General features: G+C 47.0%; 1 protein-coding gene across 1 annotated transcript in view; it reads right to left on the bottom strand.

Annotated features, from left to right (window-relative positions):
- Positions 1-15,922, bottom strand: part of Stk32b (serine/threonine kinase 32B) — a 231,787-nt gene that overhangs the window by 32,528 nt on the left and 183,337 nt on the right. Inside the window, exon 6 of the mRNA XM_075943713.1 lies at positions 6,129-6,218. Coding sequence (XP_075799828.1) covers positions 6,129-6,218 — 90 coding nt within the window. The remainder of the gene's footprint in view (positions 1-6,128; positions 6,219-15,922) is intronic.

The raw sequence follows: 15,922 nt of genomic DNA, 5'->3' as shown, positions 1-15,922 counted from the left end.
TCTTGAAAGCACACTCAGTGGCCATGTGGGAGAAAATCCCTATTTCAAACATGAGTGCATAAGCAGAAATCCCAAAGAATTCACTGTAGAAGAACTGCCAAAACTCGAGTGTTTGATCATTAGAGACTGAAGCTGGACATCAACATAAAGATCATATGTAAAATTCCTAAATTTTGTTGGAAATGTTCATAAAAGAATGTACCATGATACGTCAAAAATTATGGGGCCTTGGATAGAACTAGAGTTTGTTTCCCATATGTAATTCTCATGTTGCAAGGAAGATGAGTCTCAAGTCAGTTATTTGAACCCCCACAGTCTGCAACTGGACTAAAATCAACAAGGCAACTTGTTGTTATCAAGGTAATAAAGATAAGAGGAAAATTAATGTGACAGAAAATAGGAAAATAATAGAAAAGACAATAAAGATAAAAACTGGCACTTAAAAAATCAATGATTTTATTAGCCTATAATCAGAATAGCAACCCCCCCCCACAAAACAGAGAGAAAGTACAAAATACCAATTTTAGAATGAAAGAAGAGCTGTCTCTGCAGAACCCACACCACTAAACAGGTGAGGGGATGTTTCTCATGTGTGGATGCCCAAGAATCTGAAGTTAGACATAATACATGAATTCTCTGAAAAATATAAACTATTGTTATCATAGAATATTTGCTAATTTTTAGAAATCATATTTATAGTTGCAAAGTTTTCTTCATAGGAAATAATACTGGGTTCAATCATATATTTTCAATTTTATCAAATTCACAAATGAGTAACAATTCCACACACTTTTCCTTCCGTACCCCCTGTCCCAAAAAGCAAGAGAGAAAGAAAATGATTTCTCTCTAACTTATGCTGCCAGGAATACTCTGCTATTCAAACCACATGGAGTTGTCATAAGGAAATAAAAAGACAGATAAAGACTCTTCATAAATGAGATGCAAATATTGTAAACAAAATATTAGCACATGGATTCCAGCCCTGCATAAGGAGGCTAACACATCATTACCAACAAGACTGCTTCTGGGAAGGTGGAGATGTTCATGTTGCAAAATCCACCAATGACCTTCAGTAGAATATAGAAGAGAAACCAGATTATCTCAAAAGATCTAGAAAATCTCTTTGGCACAATTAAATATGCATTTATGAATGAAAAACCCACTTGGAATAGATGGTAATTCTTTATGCTGAGAAAGAGAAATATGAATCCTTGGGTGGGCATCACAGTGGGCGGAGGAACAGGAGACAGCATCTGGCTAAGGTCAGGGTCAAGGCGAAGCTTACCATCTGACAGGCGCTGTGAGCACACACATTCTTAAAAGCACACTCAGTGGCCATGTGGGAGAAAAGCCCTATCTTCAAACATGAGTGCATAAGCAGAAATCCCAAAGAATTCACTGTAGAAGAACTGCCAAAACTTGAGAGGTGAGTGTATCACAGTCACACGATACAACCTAAACACAAGAATCAATTGTCTTTCTTTAACTGTTAATGACTAAGTGCTGATTAAGAATCTGGTTCTTAAGGAGGCTAGAGAATTGACTCAGCTGCTCAGAGTACTTGCTGCTGCTCAAAGGACTGAAGCATCTACACCTGGAAGCTCACAACCACCTGCCATTTCAGGGATCTCATGCCTTCTTCGGGTACCTGTACACACACATAGTACACACTATACACAAGCACGTGTGCACACATACACACTCACTCTACACATAATAAAAAACAAGCCACATGGAAACCTACTACAGTAGAAGCTTTCTAAAATATACACATATACATATATACAAAGAGTTTAAATGCAGTTACTATAAAGATGGGGGACAATACCCCATGTGCTACCTAGTATCCGCAACCTTCTCTGGCACACAGAGTAGCCACCTGCACTCTCCTTAAAATTAGTCATTTCTCCTGAGAGAGTGTGCGCATGGCTGCAGTGACCTTCCACAATACCCAGATTTTTTCACCACCACCTTCTTAGGGCCAGGAATCAGCAGGAGACAAGGACCAAATGTGTGGTAGCCTTATGTCTCCCAGTATTCTCACCAGTGATAGGTTGAGATGTCTGTAGGGCCTGCTTCTGCCACTCAACTGTGAGCTCCAAAAGCAGGAAAATGTGAGCTCAGCTCTGGCCTCAAGCACTTAGCAGGTCCTGGCCATAGCCCTTAGCCCAGGAAACCATGTAGGTAATAACACTGCTAACAGCAATGACAGCTTCTAGACACTGTTGCTGGCCACCTTTCAGGTACAACATTGTGTACTTTCCACAGTTGTGCCATGAGATCCCCACCAATACCCACTGTGCTGGTTTGAATGAGAATCACTCCCCCCCACCTACACACACACACACACACACACACAATTTGGTTCATGTATTTGGATGCTTGGTTCCCACTTGGTAGAACTGGAAAGGGTTAGGAGGTGTGACCTTGTTGGAGGGAGGTATGTCACTGGATAGGCTTTGAGGTTTCAAAAGTCCATACCGTTTGCAGTTAGTTCTCTCTCTGCCTTGTGCTTGTGGATCAAGGTGTGAGCTTTCAACTACTGCCTGCCTGCCTGCTGGCATCCTCACTGCCATGATGGTCATGGAATCTAATCCTCTTCAACCGTGAGTCTCAAACGAAATACTTTATTTTTATAAGTTGCATTGGCTATGAGGCTTTGTCACAGTAATAGAAACCTGTCCCAGACACTCGCTGAGGCATACTGCACCCATCACCTACCACAGTTTTCCAGAGCAGGAAGCTAAGACTGGCTGGCGGTTTGCCAGTTAGCATTTCCCTAAGCTTATCTCAAGAGGCATTTGATGTACATTTTGTTAGATACAGGGAGTCACCCCTTACTCAGTTTACCTACGGGGGAGCCAGACTTTCAGTGAGCCTATCTCCATCATCCCTAGCCCCTGATGCTCCTTCCAGGTCACCTGTGGCTTTGATCTGCCCCCTCTCCGATTCTCAGGCTCTCCCAGCTTGCAGTGCTGATTTACTCCTCTGTGCTTTGACACCGGCTGCTTCCTCAGCCTCGGTTCCTTTCCCCATCTTTATCCAATGAGAACATGCCCCCTGTGTCACCTTCTGCAGAACCCATCTGAAACTGCCCATGCAGAGGCTACCTTCTCCACTCCCCAGGAGCTGTTGCTTCTCCCTGTGTCTCTGACCGTGATCTCCATGTCACAACACCGGCACATCTCTGCTCCCCCAGGCCTGAGCACTAAGGACCAGTGCATCATTTGTCACCCTGTGTCACCCTCAGAACTTCACACCCGCTTCACACTCCTGAGAGAGTGTCACCTTTTCATTCTGTCTCAGCTGGGGCATTTCTGACTTCTACTCTGATACATCATACAGAGGCTTCTTCCGACCGAGGGAGAGAACCCCATCTTCTCTTTGAGGGAATGAAAATTTAGTTCTGGGCATTTATCTCTTCTAGAGAAATGTTTGTGTATAGCCTTCTGGGACCTTCCTCATCAGCCTGCTCTGGAGCCGTGCTTGGAGCGTCTGGGAACTTGTTACCAGGCCCTGGAAGCCAACAGTTCAGATGAGTGGAAGCAATAAGCCTTGAAATGTAGGGGTGGGGTTTAATAAGACCCCTCCCCCACAAGCCCGAAATCTATGGATGCCACTGTGAGCCCCATAGCCCCTGAAAGGCAGCCATTGAGAGATCACCCGCTGAAGCCCATGAACTTCCCTTCAGTGCGTTTGCTCATTAATTCAGGCCCAAGGCTTCTCTAATTAGGACACCAGAATCCCCGAATCTTACATACAGCGGTGATAATACACTGACTCCTGTCTGAGAAAGAACAGCATTTTGGTAGGATTCAGTGTTCCAAAGCAGCTTGGTAGAGAGACAGGAGCATGGGGTTCATATCCAAAGGCTTCCAATCCTAGCTCTCTCTCTACGTAAGTACTGTGTGACCTCAGGCAGGCTAAAGGACCTCTCTGGACCTCAGACTCCTTGTATGTAAAAAGAGAAAAGGTCGTAGAAACTGCCAGTGAATACTCAGAGGATGAAGTGCAATAATGATGCACACGGTAGGACCACAAGCATAGTGGCTGAAAGGGGGTGCCGATGAGAGGCGGTCAGCAGGTTCCCCACAGTTCTTCCTTCCTGAGGAGAAGAGCCAGGACCCAGCTGCTTCACATAAGGGAATCCGGGACTGGAGGCAACATGGACTTTTGAGGAAGTGGTCTATTTTTGCTGTCTATTTATTGACAACCCTTAAATTTAATATTAATAATTAACAACTCAATTGTTGGATTATGGGAAGAAAACTGCATAGATTTTATCCTATAGTCCAGGACAGCTTTGAAGAGGTGAGGCTCCAGCTTCCGTCTTCTGACTACTGACGTTCTCGGCAGGAGCGGCCAGACTTGGCCTACATTCTGAGGGTCTACACATGTGTACACTAACCCTGACAGCCAATAGTGTCACCAGAAACCCTGAGAATATTTACTTCACAGCTAAGTTGTCCCCACATTCCCCCAGGTCACATGGGAACAACACTGCACTTACGATAAGAACACCATGTGGTGATTTCTATAGAGAATCAGAGAGAAACCCGAAAGCAGGGAGTGAGGGAGCCAGACAGGCGGTGTGTATGCCCCAATGCCCAATGCCTGGCTGAGAACAGCAGAGGAGGTGACAGAAGTTTGCCAGCCTCAGTATAGAAGAGGCCAAGGAGGTGGGTGAACTTAGGTGAACTATTAATGACCTTTCTCCCTGTGACAAGACAGGCAGGGTTGGTTTAGCTCAGTCATCTTGAGGAAGGCATGGCTGCATCCTGGTGGCAAGAGCTGCTGTATCTATGGCAGAAGGAGGGTGAGGCAGCTTGCTGGCATCTCTGTGGATCAGAAACCAGAAGCCAGCTGGGCAATGACTGTCAATGTCTGATCCTGAGGTGACCCACTCCGCCAACTATGCCCCCACTCTCCAGACTTCCAAAGTCTCTCGAAACAGGGCTACCAGCTGGGGACCACGTGTCTGAACACAGCAACCTGTGGGGTACAGTTCATATTCACCCCTTAGGAGTGAAAGGGAGAAACACAATGGAACAGGACAGAGAGCTGTGGGCAGAGGGAGGACAAAGTCTAAGTAGAGATGGGGTGGAGGTCAGCACAGGGTACTCACAACAAGCACAATGTCTTAGCTCTGCCTGCTGCTTCCCTCTCTCCCACCCTCCTTCCTTACCTCCCCTCCATCCTTTCTTCCCATTTTCCTTCTCTTTGTTCTGTGGCTCTAACCCAGAATCTCAAGCACAAGCAGGTGCTCTGCCACCGAGTGCTGCATGCCCCTGCACAAGTCATCAAAGAATAACACAAATGACAATAAAATACCCCAGAACCAGGCAAAGGAAGCCAGGGGAGAGTAGAAATGAAGAGAGAAGCATTTCAGAAATAAAACCCGCACCAGAAGGCACACAAAACAAACCACAGGCAGGGCCTTAAAGCAGACAAAACCAACAGCTCTCATAGAAGGGCAGGACTGGGTGGCGAGACGGCTCAGCAGGTAAAGAGACTTGATACCAAACCCTATGATCCAAGTGCAAGAACTGACAGGGTGGAAGGAAACAACAGACTGGGAAGTTGTTCTCTGACCTCCACACCCAGGCTCTGGCAATAGCATGAGCACACCCAAATGTTGAAAATAAAAATTTTTAAGCGAGGCATGAAGAGACACCAAAAAGAAATCGGCAAATTCTGAAGATCAGCAGAGAAGATCCTACGGGTGTCCTTCACACAGCAACCTGAAATAGTACACAACACTTCCACAAGGATCTCCAAGAAAAAAAAACTGGAGATCAAGCAAAGACAGACACACATGTGCCCAGGAATACAGATGCAGAACGACCAACACCGAGGCCCAGTGACATTCCAGCAATGCTACTGGATTCTACTGGGAAAGGACGGCAAAGTTTTGTTCCTGTTGCAGAAGAGGTTTTTCTGAAAACCACGGAAGGAGAGGTTGCTGAGCAGGGGAGGCTGTATGGAAATGCCTGCTTGGTGCAGAGAGCAGGAATGCTTCTGGGGCAAGTGGAGCCCTGAGTAGGAAGCAGGAAGTGAACGAGTGGCCACTGAGGAGGCAGAAGAGGGAAACCGAGGCCCAAGCCCATGTGCAGGTGTAAGACGCTCACCCATGTAGGGTTTGGTGCCGGCCATGGAGGAAGCCTTCTCCGCTCCTTTCACGACTGTGGCGATGTTGAAGTCCGTGATGTGCACGTGCCCTGCAGAGAGAAAACAAAGTTAGCCAGGGCTAGGAATGTCTGTGCTCTCCCACGTGTGACCAGAGGCTGCAGTCTGTGCTTTACATAGTAGGCACAGGAAGCAGACACCAGGACGCATGCCCATCCTTAGGTAGTATCTGCTTCTCACAGTGTCTATTCTGCATTCAGGTTTAGAGTGAGGGTTCATCACTGCGCATGTCATGTGTGGGTAGGCTTGTGGTGCGGGGCTGGCTGACACATGCATGGAGGGATAGAGTGTTAAGACATACTGATCTGGAGATGGAGGGTCAGCCTGGCTGTCACTCAGGACATCTGGGAAGGACTGTGGTGGGGAGGGTGTGGTTGTGGTTTACTGTGGTCTCTGGGCTTTGAGCAGTGAACCTGATGGACCAGAGGTGGAAGGGATAGATAGCCCTTAAGCCAACATGATGTTATGGTAGCTGGTGGGATTTGAAAAGACTAAAGCTATGATATAAATGTTTAAGAAATGAGAGAAGAAAGAGATTAAGAGAAATGGGGAGGAAGCAGGGATGTGGGATGTATGTCAAGGGAACGGGAAAGGAAGGGGAAAGGCAGAGAGTCCTCCGGGGTAAGCACCTATTCTCTGGGGCATTTGGCATGTGAAGAAACTAGCTCCGAGGGAAAATCTGAGCATAGTTACATTTCTCTGTCACCACGCCTTGTGAATGGCTCTTTTTGCATTTGCACACAGGGAAGGGCACAAGCAGAGCTGGCTTGGTAGGCACATGAAGGTCAGCTGCTGGAGCAGGTGCAAGGAGTCCCAGGGGATGTGGATGTGAGAGGCATGCCCAATGTGGTCAACCACAGTGGGCAGAAAAAGCTATGGTGGCCCCAGGCCCCAATGGGGTACTCACACCACACAGCTGCCAGCAGCAGAGCTGTGGGCTGTTAGCACAAGCACTCCAACTTCCCAGTGAGAGATAGGACTTAATGGATTCTCAAGGATGAGGCTGACTTCACCAGGTTGATCCTAGCTGGGATGACCTGTGCTTATTCTTCGGTGACATCATGTCTCCCAGCCAAGATCAGGAAACAGTGCCCTCCTGTCTCCTCATCCCTATCACTGACAGGCAGGCAAGTTCACCTTCCTGAGCATTGTGAGGGAGGCATCTTCCTTTGCTGTGTTCCCCCACCTGAGTAGCTCCGTGCCTGGCATACCTACAGCCACAGAGAAGGTTCTGGAGCCTTTGAATGAGACTTTTAGTTATCTTTCTTCCATTTCTTCTGCTCTTTAAAAACTTGAGTATTTATATTCTGACAGTAATGCCAGCTCATTAGAACAATAAGTCAAAGAACGCAGGACGTTTGTGAGTTTCCTTTGTGTGTATGTGTGGCATGTGTGTGTTGTATATGTTTGTACACATGTGTAAGGTGGCACACATGAGTGTGCATGTGTATCTAAAAACCAGGGCTCAACATTGGGAGTCTTCTTGTATTTGTCTCGTTTTATTCATAGAGACAGTCTCTTGACCCTAACTAGACTGGTTAGACTGGCTAACCAGCAAGCTCCCACCACCCCTCTGTCTCTGCCTGCCTGGCACTGGGATGACAGATGTATTTTGGGGCTACAAATGTTTCATGTAGTTTTTGGGGATTCAAATTCACCTTACCACCTGATGTGGGACTCCCCTCTGTATGCTGTAAATACCATTGGCTAATAAAGAAACTGTCTTGGGCCTGCACGGAGCAGAATAGAGAGTGGTAGGTGGGGAAAACTAAACCAAATGCTGGGAGAAAGAGGGTGGAGTCTAAGAGAAGCCATGGAGAGGCGCTGGAGATAGACATGCTGAAACCTTGCTGGTAGGCCAAGACCTCGTGGTGAAACACAGGTTAATAGAAATGGGTTAAATTAATATGTAAGAGTTAGCCAATAAGAAGCTAGAGTTTAATACAGTTTCTATGTGGTTATTTTGGGAGTCTGGGCAGCTGGGAAACAAACAAGCAACCTCTTACGACAACCACACCATGCATCTCCACAGCCCTTGATTGCCCTTTACACACTTTCCTATTTCTGTGATCCAAATGCCACACTGAATTGGCTAGCTTCTCCACTCTTTCTCCCTTTGCTTATATAAACACATATCCATGTAACTCAGGACTTCAGTGTGTTCTTATACCAATGAAGTGATTGCCATGAGTCATCCTGAAAGTAGCTTTTGACTTATTCATGTTTCACAGGTCTTTCCACAAGTCAGAACATGCAAGCCTACTTAGGATGCCCACAATCCCTTATCCTCTGTGTTGCTGGAACCACATATCTGAGGCTAGGTAACTTACAAACCCATACATAGCTTTGGAGGTTGAAAACCCAAGTCTGGGCATAATATCTCTGTATCCTCTAGGAGAAAGGCAAGTGGCTGTGGCTGGAGCCAATCATTCAATACCCCTACCCCGATCTGCAGGAACTGAGTCTATAATCCATTTGGAGCTAACAGAGATTTAGGGAAGGGTTTTCTGGAAGGTTCTGGAATAAAGTATTTCCTTTTCAGGAGTTACCATTGATGATATTCTCTGGTTTCTTTTTCCTGTGTCACATAGGGAGTCAGCTCCCTAAGACTGCAGAAGCTGCCAGCCAGTGCCAGCAGGATGGTCAAACTGAACACGGGGAAGGCAGACAGATGGGCCCACAGCCAGGTCCAAATCCTTCACACCGCTGTGCATCAGCTATGTGGGATAAAAAAAGACAACTCCAAACAAAACAAAACAAACCTTGCGGCCTTTCCTGCTTTGGGACCGTGGATGTCTGGCTCTGTGTCACAAGTGAGGGCTGCAACCCCAGTTGATGCAGCCACTGACTCTGGCTCGGATAGCTCCCTTGCTTTGCATAAGCCCAGATTCCTTTTTCTGTGGGGCTGAGATACCCTTAAGCTTGGGTTGGGGTGATGTATTAGTGGCTCCTCTTCTCCTGTGATTAGGACCAGTGCATTTGGTTTACAGACCAAAGTCCACTGAGGAAGGCATGGCTGCCTGCAGGAGAAGGGAACTGGTTGGTCATACCCCCACTGTACACAGGAAACACAGAGAGAAAGAGAGCAGGAAGGAGGACTGCAAACCCTCAAAACTCACCCCCAATGATCTTACTTCTTCCAGAGAGCCCATATTTCCTAAAGCATTCATGTACTCTCGAAACAGCAGCATCCCTGAGGGACAGGCATGCAAGGCTGTGAGTTTATGGGAACATCTCTCCTTAAAACTCATTGTGATGGCTGAGACTGATGGGCAACCTGGTGGGATCTGGACTCATTCAGGAGTCTCTCTCTCTCTCTCTCTCTCTCTCTCTCTCTCTCTCTCTCTCTCTCTCTCTCTCTCTCCCTCTTTCTCTCTTGGCTGTAGGCACCGTGTGCCCAGCTGCCTCACATCCCTGCCACCTTGACCTCCCTGCCATGATGGACTGTATACCTCACACTGTGGGGCAAAATAAATTCATCTTTTCTTAAGTTGCTTTTGCCAGGTATTTTGTGATAACAACAAGAAGAGTAAGTAATACGGGTAGTTAAAAAATGAAACTGATTGTGTGGCATAGCCTGAAGGAGAAGGGGACAGACAGTTAAATCTCTGAAGTAAGGGTGTTGTTAGCAGAAGGAATCATGAGGGGCCAGCAAGGAGGCAGGAGGGTGGAAAGGAGTGTTAAAATAGTCAGGATCAAAACAGACTTGCCTCTGCCAAACCCAGAAAAAGTAGAGTTGAGCCTGTCCTCGGGCATATTTGCAAGAGCTTTGGTAATAATTCTGCCAAAACAAGATTGTTGTTTAGGGCCCTCCTACTAGGACATCTTTCCAGCAAAGGCCAAGGATAAACACAACCTCAAACACAACCTTCTTATGACACAACTTTGTACCAGGGAACTTCCAGAAGGACCTCCCCGGGCCACAGTCAGCACACAGCTCCCTGCCTGGGAGAAACCTCTGGAGCCACTAAACTTGTTCTAGAACGACTTGGGTGCAGCCCTCCTTCCAACCTGTAGCTGTTTCCTCTTGCCTCTGTCTCCCTAGCTGTATCTACAGCCCACCATAACACATGTGTTGGGTTTGGGATCACACCCGTCAGCTCATTTTCTTTAAATGTTTTGTTGATGTTAATGAGATGGAAACGTCTCAGGAAAGACAGGGCAGGGGTAGGCTGTGTTGAACCTGGCTGGATTTGGAATGTCACTTTGGGCCCCTGCCATGTGTGGATGGTGAGGACAAGAACAAATGCGAGGAAAGTGGGAAACAGTTGGAAAAATGCAATCTCTTTTCAGTGTAGGCTACACAGGGTTACACACCAGCTGAGCCAACCTCAGCTCGCCTCCAAGTCTCCTGGACGAGGGCATTAATATCCCTTATGCTTTAGTTTAAAATATTTATAATTATTATCACTATATATGTATGCTGTATTGTGGGCGTGTATACCACAATGCACTTGTAGAGGTCAACTATGTGGAGTTGGTTCTTTCCTTTGACCTTTACATGGCCCAAACCCAGGTCACCAGGCTTGCGTGCAAGCACCTTTACTGATGAGATCTCTTGGGGTCCCACAGCAAAGCAGATGCATGTATAAGTGAAATGGAGTTGCATGCTATGTTACCCTCCCACTGCCAACTCAGAGCCCAGTCAGCTGAGCCTGATTTACTTCTCCAGTGTGGTGGGAGGACTCTGGACAGCCTGGAAGCAGATGCCCCGTAGCTTGTGCGCAGTGGGCAACACAAGAGCAGACTTTCACTGCTGCTGTCCCAGTGTGCTAATCAATGAGTCGTGACTTCCCGTTGTGCATCCTCTGGTGGTTGAGCTTAGGTGTGAAAATTAGTGTTGAGCAAATTTTCCTAGGATGAACTGTATGGACTATGTGCACAGAGTAACTGAGCATCGGACAACTCGTTTCCATAAGTGAAAATACCTAGAACTTAAAGGAGACCAGGGCATTGGAGGACCTGTTAGCATGACTCCAATGAGGGTATTGTTAGCCAATGAACAATCCTCCCAGCCTTATTTGCACATCCTATATTCTGACATACTTTGCTCCTTTCTCTAAAAGTACAGAGAGCCATCTTGCCTCCCAGCTTTTGACACCATGTGGAATGAGTTGCTCTTCCTCTGCATGAAGGACTTTCTGCTGCTCCCTCCTCTGTCTGGAGGACTTCCTGCTGCTCCTTCCTCTGCCTGGAGGACTTACTTCTATAGCCTCCTCTGCCTGGAGTACTTCCTTTTCTTCTTCCAAACCTGGCCCATGAGTTCTGCTACTGATAGACTTGAGTCCAAAGGAAAGCTCACTAATCTGGGGGTGCTTTCTCCATGACTTGGTCCATTTCTCCTACTGTGGCATAACACCAGGAACTGGGTGAGTTAGGTAACATGTGTGCAATCCTTGTATTTCTGGAAGTCTGAGGTCAAGTGCCAACATAATTGGGTTTGGGGTAAGGGCCACTTATATGGTTTAGATGTGTGTGCCCCTGTGTCTTAGTTATTTTTCTTGTTGCTATGACCAAATGCCTAGCAAGAAGCAACTTAGAGAGGAAGATTTGTGATGTGGGATGTGTCACTTTTATTGGTCAATGAATAAAGGTCTTTTGGCCAACGGCTTAGCAAAGTAAAGCCACCTGGGAAATCCAAACAGAGATAGAGAGAGTGTGTAGGCAGAGTCAGAGAGATGCCATGTAGGTTCTGAAGGAGAGAGACACCCTGAAACTTTCTAGTAAGTCACAGCCTCATGGTGATACATAGATTAATAGAAATGGGTTAATTCAAGATGTAAGAGTTAGTTAACAAGAATCCTGAGCTAATAGGTCAAGCAGTGTTGTAATTAATATAGTTTCTGTATCATTATTTGGGTCTGGGAGGCCAGAAATGAGCGAGCAGTCTCTGTTTGTAGATTTGAGTTTGGCTCACAGTTAAGAAGGCTATGACCCATCACAATGGGGAAGGCATGGTGGAAGGAGCAGAAGACTGGGGCTCTTCATAGTGCATCCACAGTCAGAAGCACAAATGGAACAGAAAGTGGGGCCAGGCGTGAAACCTCAAGGCCCGCCCCAGTGGCACACTTCCTCTCATAACTCTCCACTTCCTGAAGGTTCCACAACCTTCCCAAAGGGCACAACTCACTGGGAACCAAGAGCTCAAACACAGGAACCTGCAGAGGACATTCTGGGTTCAAACCACAGCACCTCCAAAACACAAATCCCTTGTGTGTTTGAAGTGGGGCCTTTAGGGGTGATTAGGACAAGGTAGCCCCTGTGAGTGGGCTGAATGCCATTATAAGAGGGTTGTTACACTAGTCACCCCCTTTTCACATCTTCCTTCTGCCAGTGGAGGGCACACAGCAACAGGGTACAGAGCAGCCGTCACTAAATACTACCTCTGTTGGTCTCCAATCTTGAGGTTTCCACCCTTCAGAGCTGTGGTAACCCTCTATGATTTGTAAACTATTTAGTCTAAGGGATTATGTTATAGTTCAGCAGCAGGCTAAACATAGTCCCTTTCTTGATTTAAAGATAGCTCCTTGCTTGCTTTGAGGACACACAGAGATAATTCTAGTCCCTGCATTCCCTTATATAAACACAGTCCTATTAGTTGCTGTGAAGAGACACCATGGCCATGGAAACTCTCATAAGAGAAAGCACTTAACTGGGGACTGGCTTACAGTTTGTCATCACGGTGGCAGGAAGTCAGGCATGGTCTTGGAGAAGTGGTTGAGAGCGACATCCTGATCCACAGGCAGAGAGAGATGAACTGGGCCTGGCATGGACTTTTGAAACCTCAAAGTTTACCTCCAGTGACACACTGTCTCCAGTGAGCCCACACCTCCTAATCTTTCTCAGATAGTGCCACTCCTTGATGACTAAGCATTCAAACCTATAAGCCTGCTATCAAACCACCACAGGTCTTTCCTGCATCTAAACCCAATCACCTTCAAAAACCACCATCTAAAATACTATAACCAGAACCTGATCACATGACTTGAAGTTAGAACACTATTCACTCCAGCCAAGCCTGGACTAGGACTCTCTTAGGGGTACCCGTGCTCCCCTCTTTTCTCATTCCATCTTCCTGTCCACCACTCTGGATGTCACCTTGTTCCTCTCTTTGAGAACAGAAATCCTGCCTTGTTCATTTCCATTCCCGGGGCCTGCCTGGAAAATAAATCATGCTGAGTAACTTTGTGCCAGGCCCAGCAAGCGCATCCTGCTTCCTGTCTTTGTTGGGCTTGCAGAGTTGGAACAGCATTCCTAGAGATTGACAAGTGTTCTTGGCCATGGGTTGAAAACATGGATCCTTCTAGGTCTGCCTCTGGATTCCATGTCAGTGGGTGCTGAGCCTGCAAAGAACCCCTGGAAGAGGTGCAGAGACAGAGAGTGGAGGAACAGGCCATTTACTAGAATGAAAAGGATGGTACCATGGCCACCTTCCACAGACATTTAGTTGGAATTCGGAGCATGCCAATCCTAAATATCTCCCTCATGCCAGCTGGCTCTCAGGATCCACCCCCTGCCCAAGACAGAGCTCAGTGTTGCTTTTTAGATGGAGTGACTGGAAGTCTGAAGAGATAAGAACCAGAGGCAGCAGCCTTGCCTGTGGCTCTGGATGCCCCTGCTCCCCAGTGCTCGCTGCTAAAAATAGGTGTGCTTTTAGGCTCTCTGCATGGGCTGTGGAGCAGGAGGATGGCTGTTGATCTTCTACACAGATCTGCTATCTTGGGCACTGCACAGATTTCATGTGTTCTGGCCGCTTATTCGTATGGAGATCACAACGATTTACCGCAGGAAAGTAAGAAAGCCCTTCAAAATCCACGTACGGGCTTATCAAAGCTTCATTCGGCTCCCGGTGAAAGAAGATTGTTCCTGCGGCATGCCTTTGCCTGCTAGGGCTTTCTATTCTGTGGGGTTTGGCTTCTTCCCATCACACAGTTGTGTGTGAAGTAATGCAGGACTTTTAAGAGAACCTATCCGCGGCAGGCTGCCTCTGTGTACAGGGCGTGTGTAAAACCCAAGCTAGTTAAAGAAATAACTTGCACTGAGACAGTGTCAGTGTGACCTGAGCGGGTCTGAGCTCAACTCTCCTTCTCCTTGCTTCTAAAATAGCCTTGAGAAGGCCATGGGGAATGAGCCCTCCAGAGTTTGAGGCAAAGATGCAAAGCTGAGTCACCCAGGTAGCCAGCCAACCAAGGGTATTACTGTGGGTCAAGTGACAGAGAGCCTTAGTCCTGGGAACAACCGGCCACTTTTATTATATAGTGGCCTGCAACCCTCCTAGACTTTGTATTCACAGCCATGCTAGCCCTACCCAGCCTGCTGCACTTCTACCCCCAAGACCCAGACCTGGGAGCCGGCTGACTGTTCCTTAGTTAGACTTTTAAAGAGATGTGGTAGAGTGATGCTCAACTTGATTGCACAACGGAACACGGACACAACCCTTCCTCTTTGTGCCGCATCTGCCAAGTCCCCACTGGTAGGAGTTCTTGGTCACTAAGCAAGCCCACAATCACCTTTTCTTGCCAGATGCCTGTCTTCCTTTAGCTCTGTTCCCCAACCCTCATGGTTGTTCTTGGCTGCTGGTTCAGACTCCAAACCTCAGCTCCATCTTGAGCAGGGAAGCTGCCTGGGAGCTTTGGAATGTGGGGAATGAGAAGATCTGAGCATCATCAATAAAATATTCATGTGTGTATCTACTGATTTTTTAAAAATCTCATTGAAATGCAGCTCCCATGTCTCCAAGGTGGCACCTAATGAGACGAATAGCAACACAGGGTTCCCTGTTTCACAAGCTGCTTCCTAATGTGCTTTTCAAAAAGGGGTGACCTGTCCTGTGAATTGAGAGGAACATCATTTTGGGTTTCCAAGGCTTCAGGACCCAGGTACTTTCATTTGCTGTGAGGTCCCAGGAAATCCCTAGTCAACTGTGGGGACATGAACCTGTGTGTGTGTGTGTGTGTGTGTGTGTGTGTGTGTGTGTTTATGTGTGTGCACGAGCATGTGTGCCTATGGGTGTATGTGTTTGTGCATGTGCAGGTGAACATATATATACACAGGTGTGCATGCCTATGTATCTGTATGAGTGTAGACACCAGAAGAAAGCCTCAAGGGTTGCTGTTCAGGCACCATCCACCTTGTGTTTTTGATACAAAGACACTGGTATCTAGCTGTCTATTAGCCTAGGCTGGCTGGCCAGCAAGCCCCAGGGGTCCACCTGTCTCCAGCTCACAGCACCAGCTCTGTGCACAGCAAGTGTGCACCACCTCTCCTAGCATTTTTATGTGGGTCCTGGGGATGGAGCTCTTGTTTTCGCCTGGCAAGAGCTTTATCTCCTGAGCCATCTCCTCGGTCCCTTGTGTGATTTTTATATGCAGATGCAGACTTGAAAACTAAACCCAGAGATTTGGGTAGAAGTGGTAAAATTGTCAATCAAAGCCACCTCCAAATTACCTCTTGGCATCTTCTAGATCCACGCAGTATTCTGGGAATGTTGGGTATCATACCCCTACTTTGGCTGGAAAGATCTTAGGTTGCCACTGAGTTAATTGTGAAAACCAAGAGACCCTAGGCAATTTCCTCTGAATCCTGGGAGCTAAATAGAGCCTTCAGTTCAAGCACCTGCAGCCTCTAAGAATGATGGAGCCAGCGACTTAAGGTAGACCTGCAGGCATACAGGGCTCCCATCCCCATTTTTGTCCGATGTGATGAACTGAGTGGTACTCTTTAAGTTCATATGTTA

This window comes from Microtus pennsylvanicus, chromosome 12 (assembly GCF_037038515.1).
Source record: "Microtus pennsylvanicus isolate mMicPen1 chromosome 12, mMicPen1.hap1, whole genome shotgun sequence".
NCBI classification, from domain to species: domain Eukaryota; kingdom Metazoa; phylum Chordata; class Mammalia; order Rodentia; family Cricetidae; genus Microtus; species Microtus pennsylvanicus.
The sequence above is the reverse complement of the archived record's forward strand: the minus strand, read 5'-3'. Positions and strand labels throughout refer to the sequence as shown.